Genomic DNA, 19,692 nt, shown 5'->3' with positions numbered 1-19,692 from the left:
ATGTCAGTTCAGGTGTCAAGGTAACAGCTAGAATGCCCCAGTATTAAGCGTCTTCTGGCAGTAAATCATTAAATTGCAATGAAATTTCTGGGTGCACGTGTATAAAATACACGGAGGTCAGCTTTAAGGGAGAACATAAACACAGCCGTCAGCTCTGGGGAAATCCTGGCTTGCTACGCCAGTCGTTGAGAACCCTGCCTCTGTAGTCACGTAAAATGCTTCTTTCTGTTCCTCCAGTTCCTGACACCCGGCTTTCCAAATTGTCACGTGTTCCTTCCCTGGTACAGTACACATTTTGGCAACGCTGCAATCACTGACGCTCAGTGTGAATTACCTGTTTTCTGTAGTAGCTGGAAGAAGGTCACAGTCCTTAACATCTATTTCTCTTCTGAGGACTTCTGCAGTAGCCTAAACCCTCACTTGTATGAAGCTGCTGTTTATCTCCCATGACAGTCAAGAGATCCGCGTCCCTGCGTGTATCAGATCTGGCAGCCTGAAGCACGTGTAACTTTCCATTCCTTGCTGCAAAGGTAGACTGACTACGGGCTGAGTTTTAACAGAGTCATCTGGTTTGCAAATGAGAAAACGTGAGTGCCTGTGCAAGTAAACCAGAGATCAGATTGGAGGTACGCCACAAGTATTTTTTCAGGAGGAAGCTTTCTGTTTTGACTCTTTGGGAGACATTTTTTGTTTCTAGTGTTTAAAAACAAAAATTTGGTTTCTAAATATGTGCTAGAGTTGAGATCTTTGAAAGGAAGAAAGAAACCCTTGGGTACAGGAACAGGAAGACACTTTACACTTTTAGTACAGGATGCAGAATCCGTTGCGGACTTCTGTCTTGATAGTGCACATGATTTCTTGTGTTTAGTTTTCAGTTTTTGTCTGAAAGCTCCCATTCCCTAATGGTATGTGTATTTCTTTTAGCTTTCCTCTTTTAGATGTACACTGCTGGCTCCAACTATTTGCAGTATATCAAAGCCAGATGTCACAGGGGCTTTTCAGCCTCAAAAAGCAGGTGGGCTGAGTTTGGAACCCTCCCAGTGCTTCTGAATCTATTTGTTTTTTTTTTTTTTTTTTCTTTTTCTTTTGGGTTATACAATATGCAGATGACATTCAGAAGTTTTCACGTGATTAAAGCTTGGGAAATCAAGCAGTAAAGACTGGTCAAAGGTTGATTTCTGCATGTTACCAAGTAACTTTGCAGCAGAGAGGTGTGTAAGCCAAGATCTTTATTTTTATTTAGAAGTACACTTTTATCGTTTCTCCTTTGCTGCTTGTTCCGTTTCTTTCTGTCCTTTTGTTTGTCCCCTGTACACCCTGAGGAACCAGGAGACCTCAGTTTACTCAGTTTTTCCACCGCCTCACCACGTGCCCTTGGGTAGGTCTTTTAACCTTCTTTCTGGTGCCCGTTTGTCCCGCGGGTGAATCGCAGACTGACTGACCCACCAGTCCGGGGAAACAAGGTGAGCTGACCGCGGTCAGCTCTCCTGGTGCGCTGCGCAGTAACCGCTCCGCCCGGAGTTTGTGCGTTAGCGTGCAGATGAGGGAGGCTGCGCTGCCTGAGCTCCTTGCTGCCCCACTGGGCCTTACGCACACCCTGCAGGTCACCACTTCTGAAACTGGTCAGGAGGAGAGCACCTCGAATTCCCAGCTGGTACGAGCGGGAAGCAACCCAGTGGGCCTGGCTGGGGGTCACTGGTGTCAAACGGGCGCTCCCGAGAGCCAAATAGGCACCGATTTGGCTGTGATGTTTGCTGCTGCCCTTTTCTGAAGCCTCCCAGTCCTGATAAAGGTCACCTACTTGCTCCCAGATGGGCCTGCAGCAGGAACAGGCAGAAACAAGTAGGGGAAAGAGCAAAACGTCTCTGTCTGGGACAGCAGACAGAAAAGAAAAAAAAATTATCAGGTAAGGTGTTTTTCTTAGATTAAGCAGCAATAAAATTGAGTCATGTTTGAGTTCAGAGAGAGTATTTTTTTTAGACTGCATTTTCCAGAAGTCCTGAAGTGTTCTTACAGCCGATTTGTGCTGTGCAAGCACCGTGGAGCCCGAGTCATGACCTCTGGCCCTCCTGTCTCGTACTGCAAGCGTGCGGCAGGCCCTGCCACAAGGAGGTTGGGGTGTCGGTCAGTGGGGAGCAGATCAGCTCTGGGTGCTTCTCGCCATCGCCAAGGCCTCACCAACATCTGATGGTCCTGTTGGGGTCCTCAGCTTTCACGTTTTGATGTGGTGCAGGCAGGGCTCGGTGCATGCAGCAGCCCATCCCTTGCTCCAGCCGATCTCCTGGGGGCCGGAGGTGTTTGCAGGTGGAGGAGCAGAAGGAGCTGCGGAAACCTCGTCATTATTTTATGGCGGTGCCAAGCAGGGGGAAGCTGGATGGAGCCGGAGGAAGGGAGCACAGTTAAAGAGCAGAGCTGAATCCTGCTGCAGGAGCATTCAGCCTGCCACGTTATACAGCACTGTCGGTCCCCAGCACAGGGCAGGTGAAGAGAGAGCCATGAGCAAACGGCTGTAATCATGTGGGGCAGTTTGAAAGCATTATTTTAAGGCAATGCAGCAGCAGCACTGCGCCTCTTCACTCTCAGCACAACCCCGTCGGGCACTTGGCACAAAAGAGTCCTGCCTGTGCGCCACAGGGTTGTCCCTGCAGAGCAAACCGGCGCTGAAATCCCCTGTGTGCCGTGCAGCTGCCTGCTGGCTTCCTGCTGGGGGCGAGCCAAGCGGCGCCTCTGCAAATAGCTGCACAGATATTTGGCCAGAGGAGAACTCTTGGGCACCTGCATGGGCTCGGGCTGCTCTGGGAGAGGGGCTTGTCCTGAGGCCTGGGCCCCCGCCGTTTAATTTTCCCTAATTAAAACTTCTGCGTTAGGTCGTCGTGCTCTTCCACCCTGGAGATACGATCTACAACACAGACTTGTGGTGGCCAGACAAAGAGATGACCAGAGGCAGAGAGTGGCAGAAGATGTCTGTCGGAAAGCACCTCAAAACAAAGAGGAACTTTTGCTTTCCAGCCCAGAGGGACTTTTTTTTTTACTTTCAACCACAGCCCTGTCTCATTTTTGCTTCTAATTTTGTATAACTCAAGGAACAGTGACCTCACAGCTTAATTAATTTTACAGTGCTGTATTTCTTACTCGTGATGCTAGGATGACAGACGTACACCTTTGGGTTAATGACTGATCCATCTGTCTAGGAAACTCAGTGGGAACAGTTCTCATTCCCTTGCCTGTCTCTTAAATCAGGCCGTAATGAACCAGGGAATGGTGCTGATGGGAGGAGGCTGGGCTTCACCACAGCTTTCTGCGGGAAGGAATTCCACCCCCTCGCCTTTAGCACGTAGATACTGGAGCAGAGCAGGGTCCCGCTGGCTGGGCGTCACAGCACAACAGAGCTCAGGGCTCACCTCTTTTCCTTTGCTCCCCCTGACAGCTTTTAAGAAGCCATATTTGGCTTTGAAGCCTTCCCTCTGTCGTGTGCTCCTGGATGGGTTCACCCTGCAGTTGTTCCGTTCAAAGACCGTGGTGCTCCGAGTGGGGCTGTTTGCTGTTTGGTTGAACTTCGTGTCTTGCTTAGAGACGCTCTGTTATTCAGTGGTTTAGGCTAAACATCTTTTTTTTTTCCACAAGGAAAGGACAGCTGCTACCAGGGGCTGGGTGTACATTGCTGTTCTTTCTGTTGTGGCCTCACCACTTAAAGCTAACACCCGAGTCCAGAATTTTGCCTTTTTGCCTCTCAGTGCCCACGAAGAGCGAGGCGACAGAAGGATGGCTCCTGGGAGGACTGAAGACTGGGCAGCAGCACAGCAAGATGATCTGAGGCCTCCTGCCCTGCTTCACAGATGCTGTTTTTAGGAGAAGGCACAACCTTTCGCCTTGGCAGGCAGAAGGAAGGCAGGGCTGAGCCAGGACATACACGGGCTGGAGCTGCTGAAGCCGATGCCTGGTTCTGCCAGCGGGGAGGGGAAGTGGATGGACCCCCCCCCCCAGGGTGCTAGGGCAAGGGGCACGGCTCTGCCGCCCCAGCCAGGAGCAGAAGAGATGCCATTTTCACCCCTGCTGCAGCAGATTCATAGCAAGAGGGGAGTAAGTTGTATAGTGTGTATGTAGTGCATAGGTGTGTATATATATAGTGTATAGCATAGGATATAGTTGTCTAGCAAGTAGGGGAGACAGGCCGGCGTCCTGTTGCTGCAGCAGTGGCGGTGCACCGCTCCCCTCGCTGACAAAGGGCCCAAGCCCGCCCTTGCTTCACCGGTGAAGCTGCTGGGCCAGGGCTGTGATTTAGGAGTCACAGGGAGGTTTTTAAATCATGTTTATTTTGTTCGATGGGATGGTTTCGGTTTGGCTTGTCACCGATAGACACACAGAGCTTACCTCCTGGATTCACCCAGCCACTGCATTTCCAAAATAATCCTTTAAGCTGCTAGAAACCTTTGAAGTCTGCAATACTGTCCAAACCTGGCTGGGGCTGTAAGCCCTATTGTATGGCTTTGTCGCCTTCCTTTTAAAAATAGGTGCAATGAATAGAGTGGAGGGGAAGTTTGTCATAGCCACCACTCCTCGCTTTCCTGACAGTGTCTCAGGTTCACCTGTACAGGCCTCGCTTTGGTACGTGCTAACTGTGTGCTACACGGCCAGCCAGTGTTTCACACACCGGTGTGCCTGTTTTCTCCCCAGAGACATTCTAGGTCCCAATCCCACTGCCCAAAAGAAGATGTTATTAGCAGAGCATTTAATAAACTCCTTACTGCTGTGCAGCGCATTCATTATAGCCCCAGTGAGCTTCCAGCTAGCATTTCTGGACCGAGCACAAGGCCGCAGGAGTTCTGCCCCTGGCAGGGCTCGGATTCTGCCCGTGAGCTGCACTCACGCTTTTAGACTCGTTATTGCTTGGAGTCGAGGACGCCATTCTTCTCCCCTGACAAGTGCCGGGTGCTTTTTTAAAAAAGCCGCAGCAAGCCAGGTGGGTCCAGAGGTCCCAGCTGAGACCAGGGGGACGTTTGGAGCTGGGCACAGTCCTGCTGACGCCGTCGCACAGTCGGGGCTTCGGAAGAGAAAACAAGGCAGGGCTTTGTTCTCCTCGGGAGCACCTGAGGGAGCACGGAAGGCGCGCTGTGCAGGCAGAGGTAGTATCTCTGAGTATGACCAGCCAGTACAGCTGGAAGAAACGGCTTTTGATTACACAACCCTGTGTCTTTAGCCCAGATCACTGCCACAGTAGCAGTGTTACCACTTCAGTTTTTCCAAGGGAACTGTTGTGACCGCCTGTTGGTGGGACCTGTGCCTGTGCCCAGCAGTAACGCGGCCAGAGCCCGGAATTCAGCTCCAGGGCTTGAGCCTGGCTGCCCTCACCCCTTCTGTCCCACGTGGTGGTGGAGGGGAGCTCGGCACCGGTGGGAAATAAAGCACAGCGTGAGGATGGCGTGCTGCAAGCAGTAAGGTGTTAGCAAGGTGTGAAGCTGGTGTCCTTTTGGAGCTCCAGCTCTGCCTCCAGCGCTCTGCTTTCACAGTTCTCTGGGCTCCGAGGGAGTAGCTTCGGCAGAGCTGTGCGAGGCATATGGTAGGGAGCTTGGTGATGGACGGGGCCTGAAGTACTTCCTCTGCGTCAGTGCTGGGTGTTTCAGCTTCTAAAACTGTGCTGCTTTCCAACCCCCCTGCTATTGCTGGGCGGACAGCGACAGCCTGGCCCAGCAGCGATTTCTGTTTGCGCAAGCCCTTCACTTTCTTTTCCACAGTAACCTGGCAGCCAGCGTTTCACTCAGCTCCGTTCTTTTAAGCCATCTCGGCAGCAGCCAAACCGCTGCAGAGAGCATAAGGACCCTGTCGTAGCACTGGAAATTGGTTTGGCTTCGCTTCTTGCTTCTGGACACATCCTGGCTAATCACCCCCAATAATCCCAGCTGCAGCAAGACCAGGCGTGCGCTCGGCTGAACTGAAAGGCTCTGCAGAAGCTGTAGATATTTCAGAGCACAAGCTGGAGAGGTCTGATGTCAGTGACTAGTCTGTCTGTGGCTGGAATTCAGCTGTTGTCCAAAAAGATCAGTGATGGTGACTTAGGCCAAAAAGGAAAAAAAACACAAACCCAACCGTTTTTAGTTGGAATTGTACCTGCTTTGCCCCAGCCCTCAGTTACCTGGACTGCTAAAGGTCTTTTGTGAACTCTGTTTAGAATTTTCTATTTTTAACAGTTTCTGAGCTAAAAATATCCCCACGATATGAAGGAAAACAAACATTTCCTCTCGAAAACACCAACTCGTTTCCCTCCCATCTTCTGTCTGTCAGGAGCTGGGCACCTGCCTGGCTGCCCTGGCATGTCTGCTTTTTTTTTTGAGCTGGGCTTTTCTGTGTATCTGAGTGGTTCTAAGGAGGTTTAAAAAAAGAAATGTCCTAGAGCTGAGCTGCACAATACCCTCAGTACTTGAGAACCTACAAGATGCCCTTCCTCTTTTCCCCAGAGTAACATTTCTGAGCTATGGCTGAGGTTGCTGTGAGAAAAGTTGTCAGGGCAGATTTCTCGGGGTGGGGGTAACAGTGAGAACAACGCAGCAATTCAGGCTGCTTCAGGGCACCACCTTTCCAAAAGGCACTTTTGTTTCTGTGCTGAATAATGCCTGCAGAAGTACAGTGTTTGGTCTTCTCTGCCTCGCTCAGCCTGTGTTTAAGAATAGTTTGTTTTTTTTCTCCAACAGGATGTAGCCATTTCTCCAAAGCAGAGGGATGAGGTCATTCAGTGGCTGGCCAAGCTCAAATACCAGTTCCACCTTTATCCAGAAACGCTCGCCCTGGCCATCAGCCTTTTGGACAGGTTTTTAGCTGTGGTAAAGGTAAATATTTGCAGAGACATAAACTGAAATAGATTCCTAATACCCACTCAGCTATTTCTGTGTGCAGTCCCAGTGGCATGGCTGTGTGGAAATGCTCGCTTCCCCGCTCTGCTCTCACAACCTTTTTTTCTCACACACGTACAGGATGCTGCCTGCACTACTCCGGGCACCAAATTTTGGGTTATGAAACTGACAGCACACACTGCCACACGGCACTTCTGGAGGCTGATTGACAAGCACACGCAGTTCTTGGGGAACTGACCCAGTGCTTTTACCTGCCAAGGCCCTCTTCCCTTTCTCCTCTGTTCTGCCCATTTCCTTCATGTAACGCACCTGATCATTTAAGCATATCTTAACCTAAGAGAAAAGACACGCCCTTCAACTACATGCTCACTTCTAACCTGGTTTGAAGGTTGAATTTGCCATCCCACAGTACCCATCTCCTAAATTACAGCTAGCGATGGCTTATTCAGAAAGTCTGAACAGATGTTATGCCTTAAACGACAAGAGAAGAGTCTCTGCCTTACACTAAACTGACTCATGCAGCTAAAGGAAATGCCCGTGAGGCCGCAGTCAGAAACGTAGGCCCAGTGCCCTCTCCTACAGATAAGTCAGGGCAAGTCCCTGCTCCCATCTCTCAGTTTCTCTGGCGTTTAAACTGTATTTAGTCTCATGTGGATCACCTCAACCTGCTGCGAGCACTGGCTAGCAGTGAACTAGCTGGAGGGCACGTAGAAATGAGGACAGGTTTGGGCCTGGCAAGCGTGCTAGTGCAGGAAACTGAAGAGGTGGGGGAAGATGCAGCCAGAGGTGAGTGCCTTTTGGGAGAGCTGATGTTCGACACTGAGGTGCTCTACAGCCAGCCTGACAGACTGAGAACTGAAGCTCACGTGGGCAGAGGTGAAGGAGACGGGGAGGAAACAAGCGTGGGTGCCAGCCGTGGGAGTGAGGCTGTCCGACCGCTGTACTGAGCAGAGAATGGGCATGGCTGCTTGGTTTAAGATTGGGATGTCACAGAAACTGTTAAAAAAAGGTTAAAAATTAGCATTTGGGATACCTGCAACTGGGGTCTGTTGCTCTTCTGCCTGCCAGCCAGTCATGCTCTAAGCCTGCCATGGTGACAAATAGGAATTGCTGAGCTTGGGGGTGTGTTTTGCACCCATGCAAACGACTGAACAAACTATGGGCCAACCCAAAACCCCTGGCCTTGAGCTGTGAAGTCAGGCTTTGGGTAGCCTTATCTCTTCCCATATTTGCTCAGTTACAGCCTGCGCTTGCAAATCTGCAGCCTCATCTGCACGTGTCTAATCTCATTACTAACACTACCAGGTAGGTAATGCAGCTTAGGAAATCTAAGCTGAAAAACACAGTTGCAGCCTGTGTACTTAATTTCAACGTGACTTGTTTCAGTATAACGCAAATGACATCATCCCTTAACCTACTCTTTAACCTACTCTTTAAATACTATTAAATATTGATAATGTTTAAGTTACAAGTCATAGAAGTATTTATTTTCAAGATCTTAAATTGGCTGATGTACTGAAATACTGAGGTGGGAAAAAGATACTTTAAATCCCCCAACAGTTAATGCCCGTGAGTACAGTTTTTCTTTCAGTTATTTGCAGCAGCCAAAGAGTGTACAAAGAGTATGAGCAAATGAGTAAGAGTTCACTGCATGCTTCAGGCAGTGAGCAGGAATGTGGAAAGGTGTTCTGTCAGGGTTTTTTCAGCTAGTTCTGTGTTCCTTCTGGGTGAGCATTATTCAAACAGCTCAGGGCTTTACACTCCCTGCCCCTGTTTTCTTCTCCCATAAAGTCGTCATTCCACTGATGTAGCTCAACTCTTTTTTTCCTTTTTCTTTCTTTTTTTTTTTTTAAATCCAGGCACTACCATGCAGGATTTTATTATTAAGACAACTTGTCCCTTCCCTTCACTGTGAACATGCTTTGAAATTGCTCAGGCTGGCTGCCCCATGGCTCTTACCATCCCGCTCTGGGGGCCCAGCGGCATTCACTGTAGATGACTGCACAGCACCAGTTAACCCTCAGCTGGCGGCGGTTGCAGCTGTGCACAGCAGCACTCGCCCCTTGTTGAGGAGCAAAGGAGGCAGACAGAGGCTCCTGTAGGAGACCAGGATGGGAGACAGGAGCTTAATGTGCTTTGGGAAAAGACACGGTTATTCTAGAAGGGGCACACTTGGGAAAAAGAGGGTCCGTATTTACTGTTAATGGGAAGAATAAACTTGCCTGATGGTAGGAACCTGCTCTAGACATCTGCTTCTTTTTCCCCTGAACACTGACCTGGAGCCCTTTATTGCTGTAGATTTTTTATGCTCACTTGGTAATTTCCTTCTAACCTGTCTGCGTAGTGAGGAACAAGTTTCAGTCTTGCCCTGAGGGAATTTATTCTCTTTGCTTTCAGTGATTCCTGAACATACATGCAGACACGTGCACATGCACCACCCCCCAAAAGTGGATTCCCTGCAAATATTTAAGTTCAAGTTCAAATGGTGGTAGGAAGCCACAGCTCCAGGCACAGCAAGGTCCCTTTAAGTAGCTGTGGCTAAATATTATTAAACATCTTTAATTTGGAAACAAGCCTGTGTCTTTCCCTTGTGGCTTCCTTGAAACAACCTTCTGGATTTCATGACAGTGATGTGCAGGATCTCCTAAACTACCACGTATCTCTGTTCTGTCTACTACAATGTACCCAGCAAGAACTAATCGTGGCAACAGTTTCGGTTACATTTTTACATTCAGTCCAGGATTTTCACTTACCTTTGCTTTTGGAATCCCATAAGGTATACAGCAGAAGACCAGATGCCAGCAGGCTGTAGGAGGTGGGGGCATGGCTCTGCAGCTGTCTGCCCGCTCAGCTGTAACAGGGTGTAGAAGCAGCGCCCCTCCTTTCCTAGCCCCCAGCCACTAAGAACAGGGGTATTCTTATACTGATGTTGGAAGTGGAGCCCTTTGTCAGAGGAGCCCACGGACAGATTGCTGCTGAGCAAAACCTCCAGCGGTTACGCTGTATTCTGAGCACTTACTTACTCTGGTCCATCACAGGGACTACACAAATACCTACAAGCCCATGCACGCTGCTGGTTTTCTTTTTATTCTCCTACATCAAGGCCCATACTTTTTTTTTTTTTTAATAAATGCATATTAAAAATCACTTTTTCCCCTTAAAATCCAGCTTACCTTGCCTAATGCAACTCACTGTAAAAGGGACCAGCTCTCCCTTAATAATTCCTGGGTCATGGTTTTGAGAACTGCAGTAAGAAATAGCATTAGTGGTATTTTATTTTTTTTAAATGGGTGCTTTAACTTCTATAGACAAAGACAGCATTTTAAAATTCTTTTAATTTTTTTTTGTTTTGTGTCTGACCCCCAGCAGCACTAAATGCTCTGCTGATAGGTGGGATGGCCATGGTTTTATGCCAGATGATAATCTGGCCCTTCTGCTTTTCTCCTTCCCGTTTCTACTCCAACGCCAAAAAATGAGCTCTTTCCACTCCACTGCAGCACCTCAGTGGGTGCCAGTTCTGATCACGGGGCTGGCAGATCTCTGTCCTGCCTGACGTCACGGAGCGTGGCTTTGTGCTCGGCACGGCTTGCCACCGCCGTGGTGCAGCTGGAGGTCAGCCTGCTGATCTAAAACACGGTGCACAGGCAGCTGGGACCCTGCTTCTCAGGATGTCCATGCAGATAGGGCGTGCATCATTTCTGTGCCACACTCACAGGGTGACTTCTCTGCTCTTCTGTGTTGTAGGCCCGTCCAAAGTACTTGAACTGTATTGCAATCAGCTGCTTCTTCCTTGCTGCAAAGACCATTGAGGAAGATGAGGTAACTTTTTTTGGGTTGTTCTCAGTACCTTAACATTGTCTGAATATATGCTCTTCGAGTCCTGTCTTTGCTTGCGTGTGGCAGCTGACGCTTGCCAGGGCAGGAATGAAGCGTTTTCTGTGATTTTTATAATAATAATGGGTTCTCTCTTTTCTTCTTTGTGTTGGCTTTTGCAGAGGATTCCAGTACTGAAGGTGTTGGCTCGGGATAGCTTCTGTGGTTGTTCTCCAGCTGAAATTCGCAGAATGGAGAAGATTATCCTGGATAAACTGAACTGGGATCTTCACATGGCAACGCCACTGGATTTCCTTCACATTGTAAATAAGGGGCTATTTGCACTCTCTCTGGTGGCTGTGGGTGTAAATATTGTATCAAGAGTGTATAAATTGTATCAAGAACGTATAAAAAACCTTACCTGTAGGGTAGTGAGGACCTCAGGATGTGGTTGCAATTCCTCCATATAAGTAGTTTCTGAAGTAAAAATAAAAGCCTTGCCAGAAAATTCCAGAGGAGACTTGTGCCACTTCAGGGGCAGTTTTTGAAATGCAGGCCTGCCATCCAGAAATCTGGCCCTGCCTTGAGGCACGTCAAGCCGCACACTATGACTCACTGCTCCTGAAAACCTTGCCCCTAAATCTTTACTGACAGTGGTTTTGCTCAAAGCTAAGTGCCAGGTGGCAGGGAGAGAGAAAGAAACCAAGGAGAACGCACAGCTGCTGGGCAGTGGGTGTGCTCGGTGCTTGCTGCAGAGAGACATGGCCAGAGAATGAAATTCTTGGATGAAAGATAAAAGGAAGGAAAGTGTCCTGAGGTTCTCTGTTGATTTTCATCCTCTTGGCTTTCTTGAGGAGGATTTTTGTCTGGGACAGCTGAGCTGCCAAACCTGTGTTGTCGAGAAGGGTGGAGGGGGATGGCCTTTTGCAGAGACCCCAAACAGACGATGTGCAGGATGGCAGGCCCTGCCAGAAAGGCTACGCCAAGCTGTTGGTGGGTTCAGCACCTTGCTGCTTTTTCCATGATCTGGAAATTGCCTCGAGGGTTAATCTGCAGGATCCCCACGCATCAGAGATGCGTCAGTTGCCATTCTGGAGGTCTGACCTGACCTCGCGTGGGGGGCTGCCTGTCGGTGACCCCACTGGCCTCACGTGTTTGTTTTCCCTCTCAGTTCCATGCAGTTGCAGTGTCCAGCAGGCCTCAGCTTCTGACCATCCTCCGCAAGCTGAGCCCCTCTCAGCACGTGGCGGTGCTCACCAAGCAGCTGCTGCACTGCATGGCCTGCTACCAGCTGCTGCAGTTCAAGGGCTCCATGCTGGCGCTGGCCATTGTCAGCCTGGAGCTGGAGAAGCTGCTCCCTGACTGGCTGGCTCTCATCATCGAGCTGCTCCAGAAGGCACAGGTGAGGGGTGCTGGCACCCGGCGTCACAGCAGGGAGGGACCGGGTGCCCCAGAGGCTGCATCTCGCTCAGTGCTCCAGGGACACGGCCAGCCGGGGCTGGGATCCGTAGCTGCTGATCCCAGCCTGCAATAACGCGCCTGTGAGGACGGTTGTGCTCCTGGATGGGGGGGGGGCTGGTGCTGGGGCTGTTCCGCAAAAAGTTTGTCTCGACTGTGGCCAGCAGGTGACAAAGGCAGGAGCTGCGTGTCCTAATGCACGTGGTCTCTCCCTGCACCGGAGAGAAAACATCCTGGGGAGAAAGTCCTAGGTCCTGACGCACCGCTGGTCCTCTCCACGGCAGCGGTCCTGCAATGCCAACGTTTTTGCTTGTCTCGTTCCAGATGGATAGCTCACAGCTGATCCACTGCCGGGAGCTCGTGGCACATCACCTTTCCACTCTGCAGTCTTCTCTGCTGCCCAATTCTGTATATGTCTACAGTCCCCTCCAGCACACCCTGGTGACCTGTAACAGAGGAGTGTTCAAATGCCAGCCCTCCTCTGTCCCAGGGCCAGGTTTCTCCAAGGACAACGGCAGGCCAGAAGTGCCAGTCACAGCTACAGCCGCGCTCTACCAGCGTCTGCCAGCTCCCAGCGGTTGCAAACAAGCCTCTGCCAAGCGCAAAGTGGAAGAGATGGAAGTGGACGACTTCTACGACGGTATCAAGCGTCTCTACAACGAAGACACTGCTCCAGAGGTAGTGGCTCTTGAAAACATGGGCTCTGTTTGTAGCGCTGATGTCTCGAGGCAGGAGGGCAACGTTTCCCCTTGTCCACCTTTACAGCCAGTGTCTGTTATGTAGCTGTGAGCGCACACCACCTGCTGCGCCATAGCTACTACTCTAGAAACCATGCAGAACCTGGCATAGTGTTCTCAGAGGGGGGAGAAGGGGCCATACCTTGTCAGGCTGAACTGAAGGGAGCCAAAAAACAGAAAAAATATCCCAACCCCTTTTTTGAATTTTTTTTCTTGTGCGGCTAATTATAGTTCCACTATTTAAGCACTTAAAAACACAAAAAAGTATAAAAAATTAAAAAAGACCCAAAAACTGAACAAAAAAAGTAGCAAAAAATTGTTTCCTCCTAGTGTTGTCAGCTCCACTGTTTTTCTGCTCCTGTGTATTGTAACCCATTCTCCATGTCCAAGAGCTCACATGAGTTGTGCAGAGTTGTCCCAGGTTTCCCAGCCAATTAACACCTCTCTGATCTGATTTCCATCCGCTCCTTGCTCTTCTTTCTGCTTGCTTCTCTTTTAATTCTTTGCAAGTCTCGTGCATGATGTTCTGTACTATCATGACAGGTTTCTTTTTTTCTTTCTAAAGAAAAAGGCCTTTTTTGTTTTGTTAGCACTTTGGTGTTTAAATGTGATAATATTTAAAAACTGGATTTAAATGAAAGGTTAGGAAAAACACAAAAACAATGCTTGCAAACTGTTCCACACTTAATAACCACAGGAGAGTGAACGTACTCTAGAAGAACACTAGGGCAGCCAGCCACCGAGCTCTGTACCTTGCAGTTAAGCAGTAACTGTTTCCAAACACAGAAAGCAGTTAACAGATTTTGTATCACTTCAACAGAAACAGTATTTTTTCTTGTTTGCACCAGGAAATGTTGCACTCAGTGTGGATATTCACCAACACTTGACTCTCTAAATCAAGTGTAAACCTTAAATTCTGCCGAAAAAATTCTGTTTGTTTTCCCATGTGTTTATAAGCTTAGCATGTGCCCAGCACTGTGTGGTGAAGTGCTGGGGCAGCCTGAGGTTTGAAAGGTGTGTAATTATCAGTCACAAAAAAAAAAAAAAAAGAACAAAAAAAAAAAAAACAAGAGACCCTAACCCTGAGTTTTGTGTTCATGTAACTTCTAACCAAGAGTAAAACCTTTAAAAGCTTGTCTCTTTTACATGTTACACCTCTGTTTCTCAGAATGACCTATCCCAATTGTAAGCTCTCTCCACAGCCCTGAGAAAGGTATCGTATTGGAGCCATTGTACTGATGAAAGCCTTCTGGTAGCAATAAAGAAAGTTGTCCTGGATTCCGAGCCTCGTTTCATGCTTTCTACCTGGGTCCAGGATCAGTTTTACCTGGAGGCTGCAGGGGAGCAGCTCCGTGCCAGAGCCATCCTCTCTGTTGTGCTTGGGTCCGCTGCGAGAAGCATGCCTCGGGTTTCAGCTCTCCTCCTGGCCACGTTCTGGAAACCGCCTCCCGAGTCTGCGTTTCTGAACAGGGTGTGTGTCCCTGTCCTCCCTTCCAGGCCCTCCTATCATGCCCGTGGTGGTCTGGTCACTGACCTTTTCTCCTCCTCACAAGTTTTCTCCAGCTAGGCTGCTGGGCAGCCTGTGGGTGCCATCTGCACACCCCTAGCGAAATCCCCCACCGCTGCAGGGTTTCAGCGATAACCGGGACTCGTTATGTCAAACTCACTTCAATGCACATCTTTTTCCTGTTAAATTACCCAGCCTAACAGCTCTAAATAAAACCAGCCCCAATTTCCAGCAGTAGGTAGAACATCAGCACAGGACAGATAGAGCAGGCAATTTACACGCTGTTTGACAGCCAAGCCCAGCACCTGCAGTTTCCACGCAGAAGGGTGTCCACGTGCTGGTGCTTGCTGCCCGTGAGCAGCAGTTGTGATCCAGCGCATCCCGAAGGAGCAGTTGCTCGGAGCTCTGGGGTCTGCGTGGTACAAAACTGTGGAGAGTTTTGTAGGACTGCTGCTTGTTTTAGCTGGCTTCCAGCTGTACCACACATATCGGGGGGAAGAAGAGACGGGGACAGCAGTGCCACAGCATTGTCATCCAGCAATATGCCTCAGCTTATGCTGCCTTCCCCCTCTGCAGACACTCCTCCCCAAGAGCTCTTATGCTCCTGGCTCAGAAACACAGCACTCTCCCAACCCCAGTGTCTTAATAGACTGCAGAGGAGGACACCTTTTCTGTATTGGCACCATGCATGAATTCACGCTGTCTTCTGCTCGGAGCCATGCAACTCCACTAACACAGCACAAGGTCAGGGAGAGGAAACCTGCCCCGGTCGGGGAGACCTACCTGCACAGGGTCCTGCTGGCAGGAGCGTCCTGTCGCCTTTTGCTCTTCCAGATGCAAAAGAATCAAAGCAGCCTCTGCAACTGCACCCCTCAAACTCTTCTCTTCTTGGTACACACTGGTGTTCAACACACTTCAAACCAACAGCAGAGTGCAGACACTCAGGAAGTCAGTTGTGCCAGGGGTACCTCGACACATCCAGCTTTCTGACCGCACCATCAGGATGTACACCAGCGCAGCCACACTGAGGATTAACTTCCAAAACCACACATGATCCCTGTGCAGGTGCCCGGCTCCGCTGTGAGTGACAGCCACGCTTCAGGCACCAGCCTACCTCACGCCCGGGGAGTCGTGCTCTGGGGACTGGCCAGCCTGGCTTCCCTGCGGTGTTCAGCTTTGCAGGGCTCCTGCTGCTGCTCAGCCTCCCTCTGTGCCACAGCCACAGTGCTGCAGGCAGGCTGGGGCTGGTGAGGAGCCCGGGGCATGCAGGCCTGCACTGCTGGCTGCACTGGTGCAGAGATGCATGGCATTTTGTGGCTAAAAAGGTGATGCTCAATGACACAAGCTTGCTTTGAAAACGGGGCAAGTCCCAGCAAGATCAGCTTCTGCAAGCAGCAAGATCCGGCTGATCTGGAAATAACCTGGACTGCCAGACAAAGCCACTTCCCACATTTCCTCCCCACCAAAACCCCCAGGAGATGAAGTTCGATGTGGCCCGTGCCTGTGCCATCGTCTCGCTCCCACAGCAGCGGGCTGGCAGGCGTGCTGGCCCCACTGCCAGAGCACAGGACTGTCCTGGAGCCCTGCCTGGGCTCCCTGCTACCCACAGGAGAAAGCCACCTGATGCTGGTGAGTCCTGGTGTGGTTGCCTCGCAAGCTTCAGGCACCCCAGTCCATCACGCCGTGGATGCTGCCGAGGATGCCGAGCACAGTCTGCCTGCTCTGGCAGGGGCCTGCAGGAGCCCAGCAGAGTACGTGGCTCAGGTGAACAGGCAGCAGGAAGGGAAAGAGCAGTTTCAAACCACTGCCTGATCTCCCTCAAAACCCCTGGGATAAAGCCATTGCTCTCCCAAAACCGCACGTCAGCACCCAGCACAGTGCCCCCAGATCCCAGGTAGCGGCCCTGAGCACACAGCAGCCACATATCCATCCCCCTCTCCCAGCAGAGCTCTGCCACTTGTTTCTAATGCCACCTGTACAATAATCCCAGGTCGCCCTTACATGCTGTGCAACACCTCATCCCTCCTCTATGCCCAAGAGGTGCTTGCCTGGGAGACGTGCTAACAATAACCTCCTGGTAGTTTCCTCCACTATCTCAGTGCTGCCTTAGAGAAGCACTGATCCACCTCCTCCACCCTGCGCAGCCTGGGACCATTCATGAAGTGTTTTTGTCTCTTAAGTGAGACCTGCAGGTACCAAACATGGGGGAAATCCTCATTGCTCAGGTAGCTGGTGGGCTGACAATCCAGACCCCTCCTGCAGGCACGCCGTGACCCAGCCCATGGCAGCACGACACCACAAAACCCCCCTCTGTGCCATGAAGCATGTCTAACCTGGAAGCTGTTCACAGCTCTGGGTTTGGGGAGTTCCTTAAAACCCATTTTTATTCTCCAGCAGCGACAGAAGGGTTAAGCTCATAAGCATGATTTTAAAGTTGGGCACCCGCTTGCTCCTGTGGGTGAAGAGCTTTCCAGCTCTGTTGGGGACGTTTTGTGACACTGAGTGACAAATAACAGCTCTGGGCTGTCCAACAACACATTCCACACTGCCATCCCCTCCCCATGCTGACACCTCCTCCCCTAACAGCTGGGCATGCGGGAGGAAGCGAGCCAAGCAGCACGTTGTCACCCCCCCAGTGTCACCCCCCCAGCTCTGCTCCAGTCCCTCGTCCACACGCGTCTCAGTGCAAACTCTGCCTGCAGTGCCCCTGAACGTCTTCTGCTGTTCGCTCCCCTCCTTCTGCCCCAGTATCCACCACAACCAGACTGGGGATGTCAGAAATTTCATCCTGCTTCATTCCCCTAAAATTCCTTATAGAACTGTTCCTTATGCATTCACCTATTTATTTATTTATTTATTGTCTAAACTCCTGTTGATGCTATCTGCCTCCTTCACCCAAGGCAACAAATTCTGGAAATCTCCCTGCTCTGCAAGAAAATTACTCAATGTTTTGAGCAGATTCCCTCCTCCTTGACCGAGCATCCCCCCGGTTCTAGTCCCGCTGGTTTGGTTACCAGCAGGTAGGAACCGCTGCCAGCACAATCGTGTGGACTTCGTAATGCAAACTCGGAAAAATTTAGGCTGGAAGGGACCTCTAGAGGACATCTGCTGCAACCTCCAGCTCACAGCAGGGCCAATCCTCTCTCATCTCAGCTTTACCCTCTCCAAACTGAGGCCTCCTAGCCTTTGTGGTCTCACCTGGCCGGCTGCTGCTCCATCCCATTTATCATTACAGTGCCCTTCTCTACCTCCACTATGTCCTTCTGGAGACACGAAGGCCAGAGCTGCATGCAGGACTCAAGGCACCAGCACAGCAAGGCTCTAGGAGCTGTAAAATAAAGGCAGTTCATATAAGTGATAGTTATTTGCTTTGCGCCTGTTTCTCTAATCATATAAAGCTTTTGCATATTTTTATCTGGAGTTTAGAAGTCAACAAACAAAAGGGTTTTGTCCCTCTTCAAACCTTCCTGATGCTGCAGCACTAACCAGTGGGTCACTTTGCCCTGAGCAAGGACCTTCCTCCTGTCACACGCAGGCTTTCAGAAGGTCACAGGGCACAGATACATGGGTTAGCAACAGTGGATATCCTCTCCTTTGAGCAAAAACCCCAAAACCCGCCACCTTGTTTTTTCTTTTTACTCATTTGCAGTAAATGATGCCCAGCCACTCATGACCGAGCCCAGGTCCCAAGCTGCCGTCATCTGCACAACGCGGGTGAGCAGACACAGGGCAGGGCGCAAAAAACAGCTCCGTGCCCTGCTAAGAGCATGAGCTACATAGTAAGTGACTGACTACATTTCAGGAGAAAGGCTGTAACACAGCATTGTGGTTTCACGGGCTAGACTCCTACCACAAGATAAACCCAGACCACAAATCTTAAGTAAGAAAAAAGTCCAGGGACTGACAGAAAATTAAGGAGGGAATTCCTTCCTCGAAGCAGGGACACTGAGGAGGGCATCCCTTCAGATTAGGCAGCAGTCTGCAATTCCATTTGTAGAACAAGTAAATTGTTACAGGATACACGCCAGGCCAATATTTAATAATCTTTCCCATTTTATCTATAAAGTCACCTGATCGCAGATGTTTCCAGGACAAACAGTTTTTCTATCACATTAGAAAAATTGCCACCCACGTGGAGGGAGCCTCAGGAGATCTAACCCTTACCACTGAGCAGCGCTGAAAAACATTGTGCTTCTGGACAAAAAGTAGCTGAGTTCGGTGAACACCCCTGGCACCTTGCGCTTCACGCACAAACTGGAAGAGGCAAAACTTAGACAATTTAATAGTACGTTTTCCTTGGCAGGTTAAAGGAGGTTAACTCTTTGATTAAGGTTTGCAGATGAGGAAAATAAATCACCAGTATTTGGTCAGAAGAAAAGCGCACAACCCCATGTGAAGAACATCCAAAGGGGCAAGCTACCTCCTTCCGTCCATCTCCGACCAGCTAGAGCTCACCACACACCAAGCTTGTAAAGCTTTGTTTTTACATTTGAACAATGCTTTGGCACTCTTCAAGCCTTTTGAGTGCATTCACTTCCAAAGTAAACGAGTACCCTACATTCAGGGTAGGAAAAAAAAATAATCACTAATTAGACTTCGTAAAAATGTAAAGAAGTCAATCTAAGCACAAGTCAGTGCAGCTCAACTGCACAAGAAAAGTCACCTACTCTGCTCATACAGAGGCAGATCAACTAGAAAATAACAAAGCCTCGACCGTCCAGAACAGGTCCTTCAGTGCAGCAGGATGCAACAGCAGCCATCTCCGCTTCACGCAGCTTCATGCTAAAAACAAGCAGTCACCCAGGTCTAAGGACGCATTTTCATCACATGTCAGAGCAGCACGGGACGTACTTGTGATGAAGTTGTGGCGTCCGAAGCAGCCAGACTCAAGCTTCAGAGGCAGAAATGAAGCCCTCTGGCTATGCACACTCACCATCATCCAGTCTGTCAGTCTCTTCGTCATCAGTAGCATGTGCACGTTATGGCAAAAGGGAAGAAAACAGGGAAGGGAAAAAATCCCAGAGCAGTATCTCATGTTACAGCCAAGCTCCCTCCTCCAGCCGTTACCTCTGTCATTTTTGGTAGCCTCAATTCTGCTGGCAATGCGCCGGGAGCAGACCGAGCCCGCACAGAGACACACAGCAAAGCGCACCCTCAGACGCACAGGTGGAAAACAAAAAGGGAAGGAGAGGAGGGCGGACGTGATGGAAGAATGAGATGGCTCTCCTCCCGGCGGGGGCCCACGTAGCCACAGGCTCTTCCAGTGCCCTACTGTCCGCTGGGAGAGAGGGTGTGGGGGCTTTGGCAAGATGACGGTTACATAAAGAAGAAG

The 19,692-nt window shown here is 50.1% G+C and overlaps 2 protein-coding genes and 1 long non-coding RNA gene across 4 annotated transcripts in view; 2 read left to right on the top strand and 1 right to left on the bottom strand.

Moving 5' to 3' along the window:
* Positions 1-14,131, top strand: part of CCNI (cyclin I) — a 26,358-nt gene extending 12,227 nt beyond the window's left edge. Inside the window, exons 3-7 of one of the 2 annotated variants that reach the window (XM_080589240.1) lie at positions 6,687-6,821; positions 10,590-10,664; positions 10,841-10,981; positions 11,830-12,060; positions 12,441-14,131. In XM_080589240.1, coding sequence (XP_080445366.1) covers positions 6,687-6,821; positions 10,590-10,664; positions 10,841-10,981; positions 11,830-12,060; positions 12,441-12,899 — 1,041 coding nt within the window. In that variant the 3' untranslated portion in view covers positions 12,900-14,131. The remainder of the gene's footprint in view (positions 1-6,686; positions 6,822-10,589; positions 10,665-10,840; positions 10,982-11,829; positions 12,061-12,440) is intronic. The other variant, XM_080589241.1, reaches the window with a different exon arrangement.
* Positions 1-19,692, top strand: part of LOC308193986 — a 318,815-nt gene that overhangs the window by 111,530 nt on the left and 187,593 nt on the right. The window lies entirely within an intron of this gene.
* The window catches only part of SEPTIN11 (septin 11), a 66,419-nt gene continuing 56,890 nt past the window's right edge, over positions 10,164-19,692 (bottom strand). Inside the window, exon 10 of the mRNA XM_080589235.1 lies at positions 10,164-19,692. Coding sequence (XP_080445361.1) covers positions 19,677-19,692 — 16 coding nt within the window. The 3' untranslated portion in view covers positions 10,164-19,676.

The sequence above is a fragment of the Anser brachyrhynchus genome (genome assembly GCF_964034855.1).
Source record: "Anser brachyrhynchus genome assembly, chromosome: 4".
Lineage (NCBI taxonomy): Eukaryota > Metazoa > Chordata > Aves > Anseriformes > Anatidae > Anser > Anser brachyrhynchus.
The sequence above is the reverse complement of the archived record's forward strand: the minus strand, read 5'-3'. Positions and strand labels throughout refer to the sequence as shown.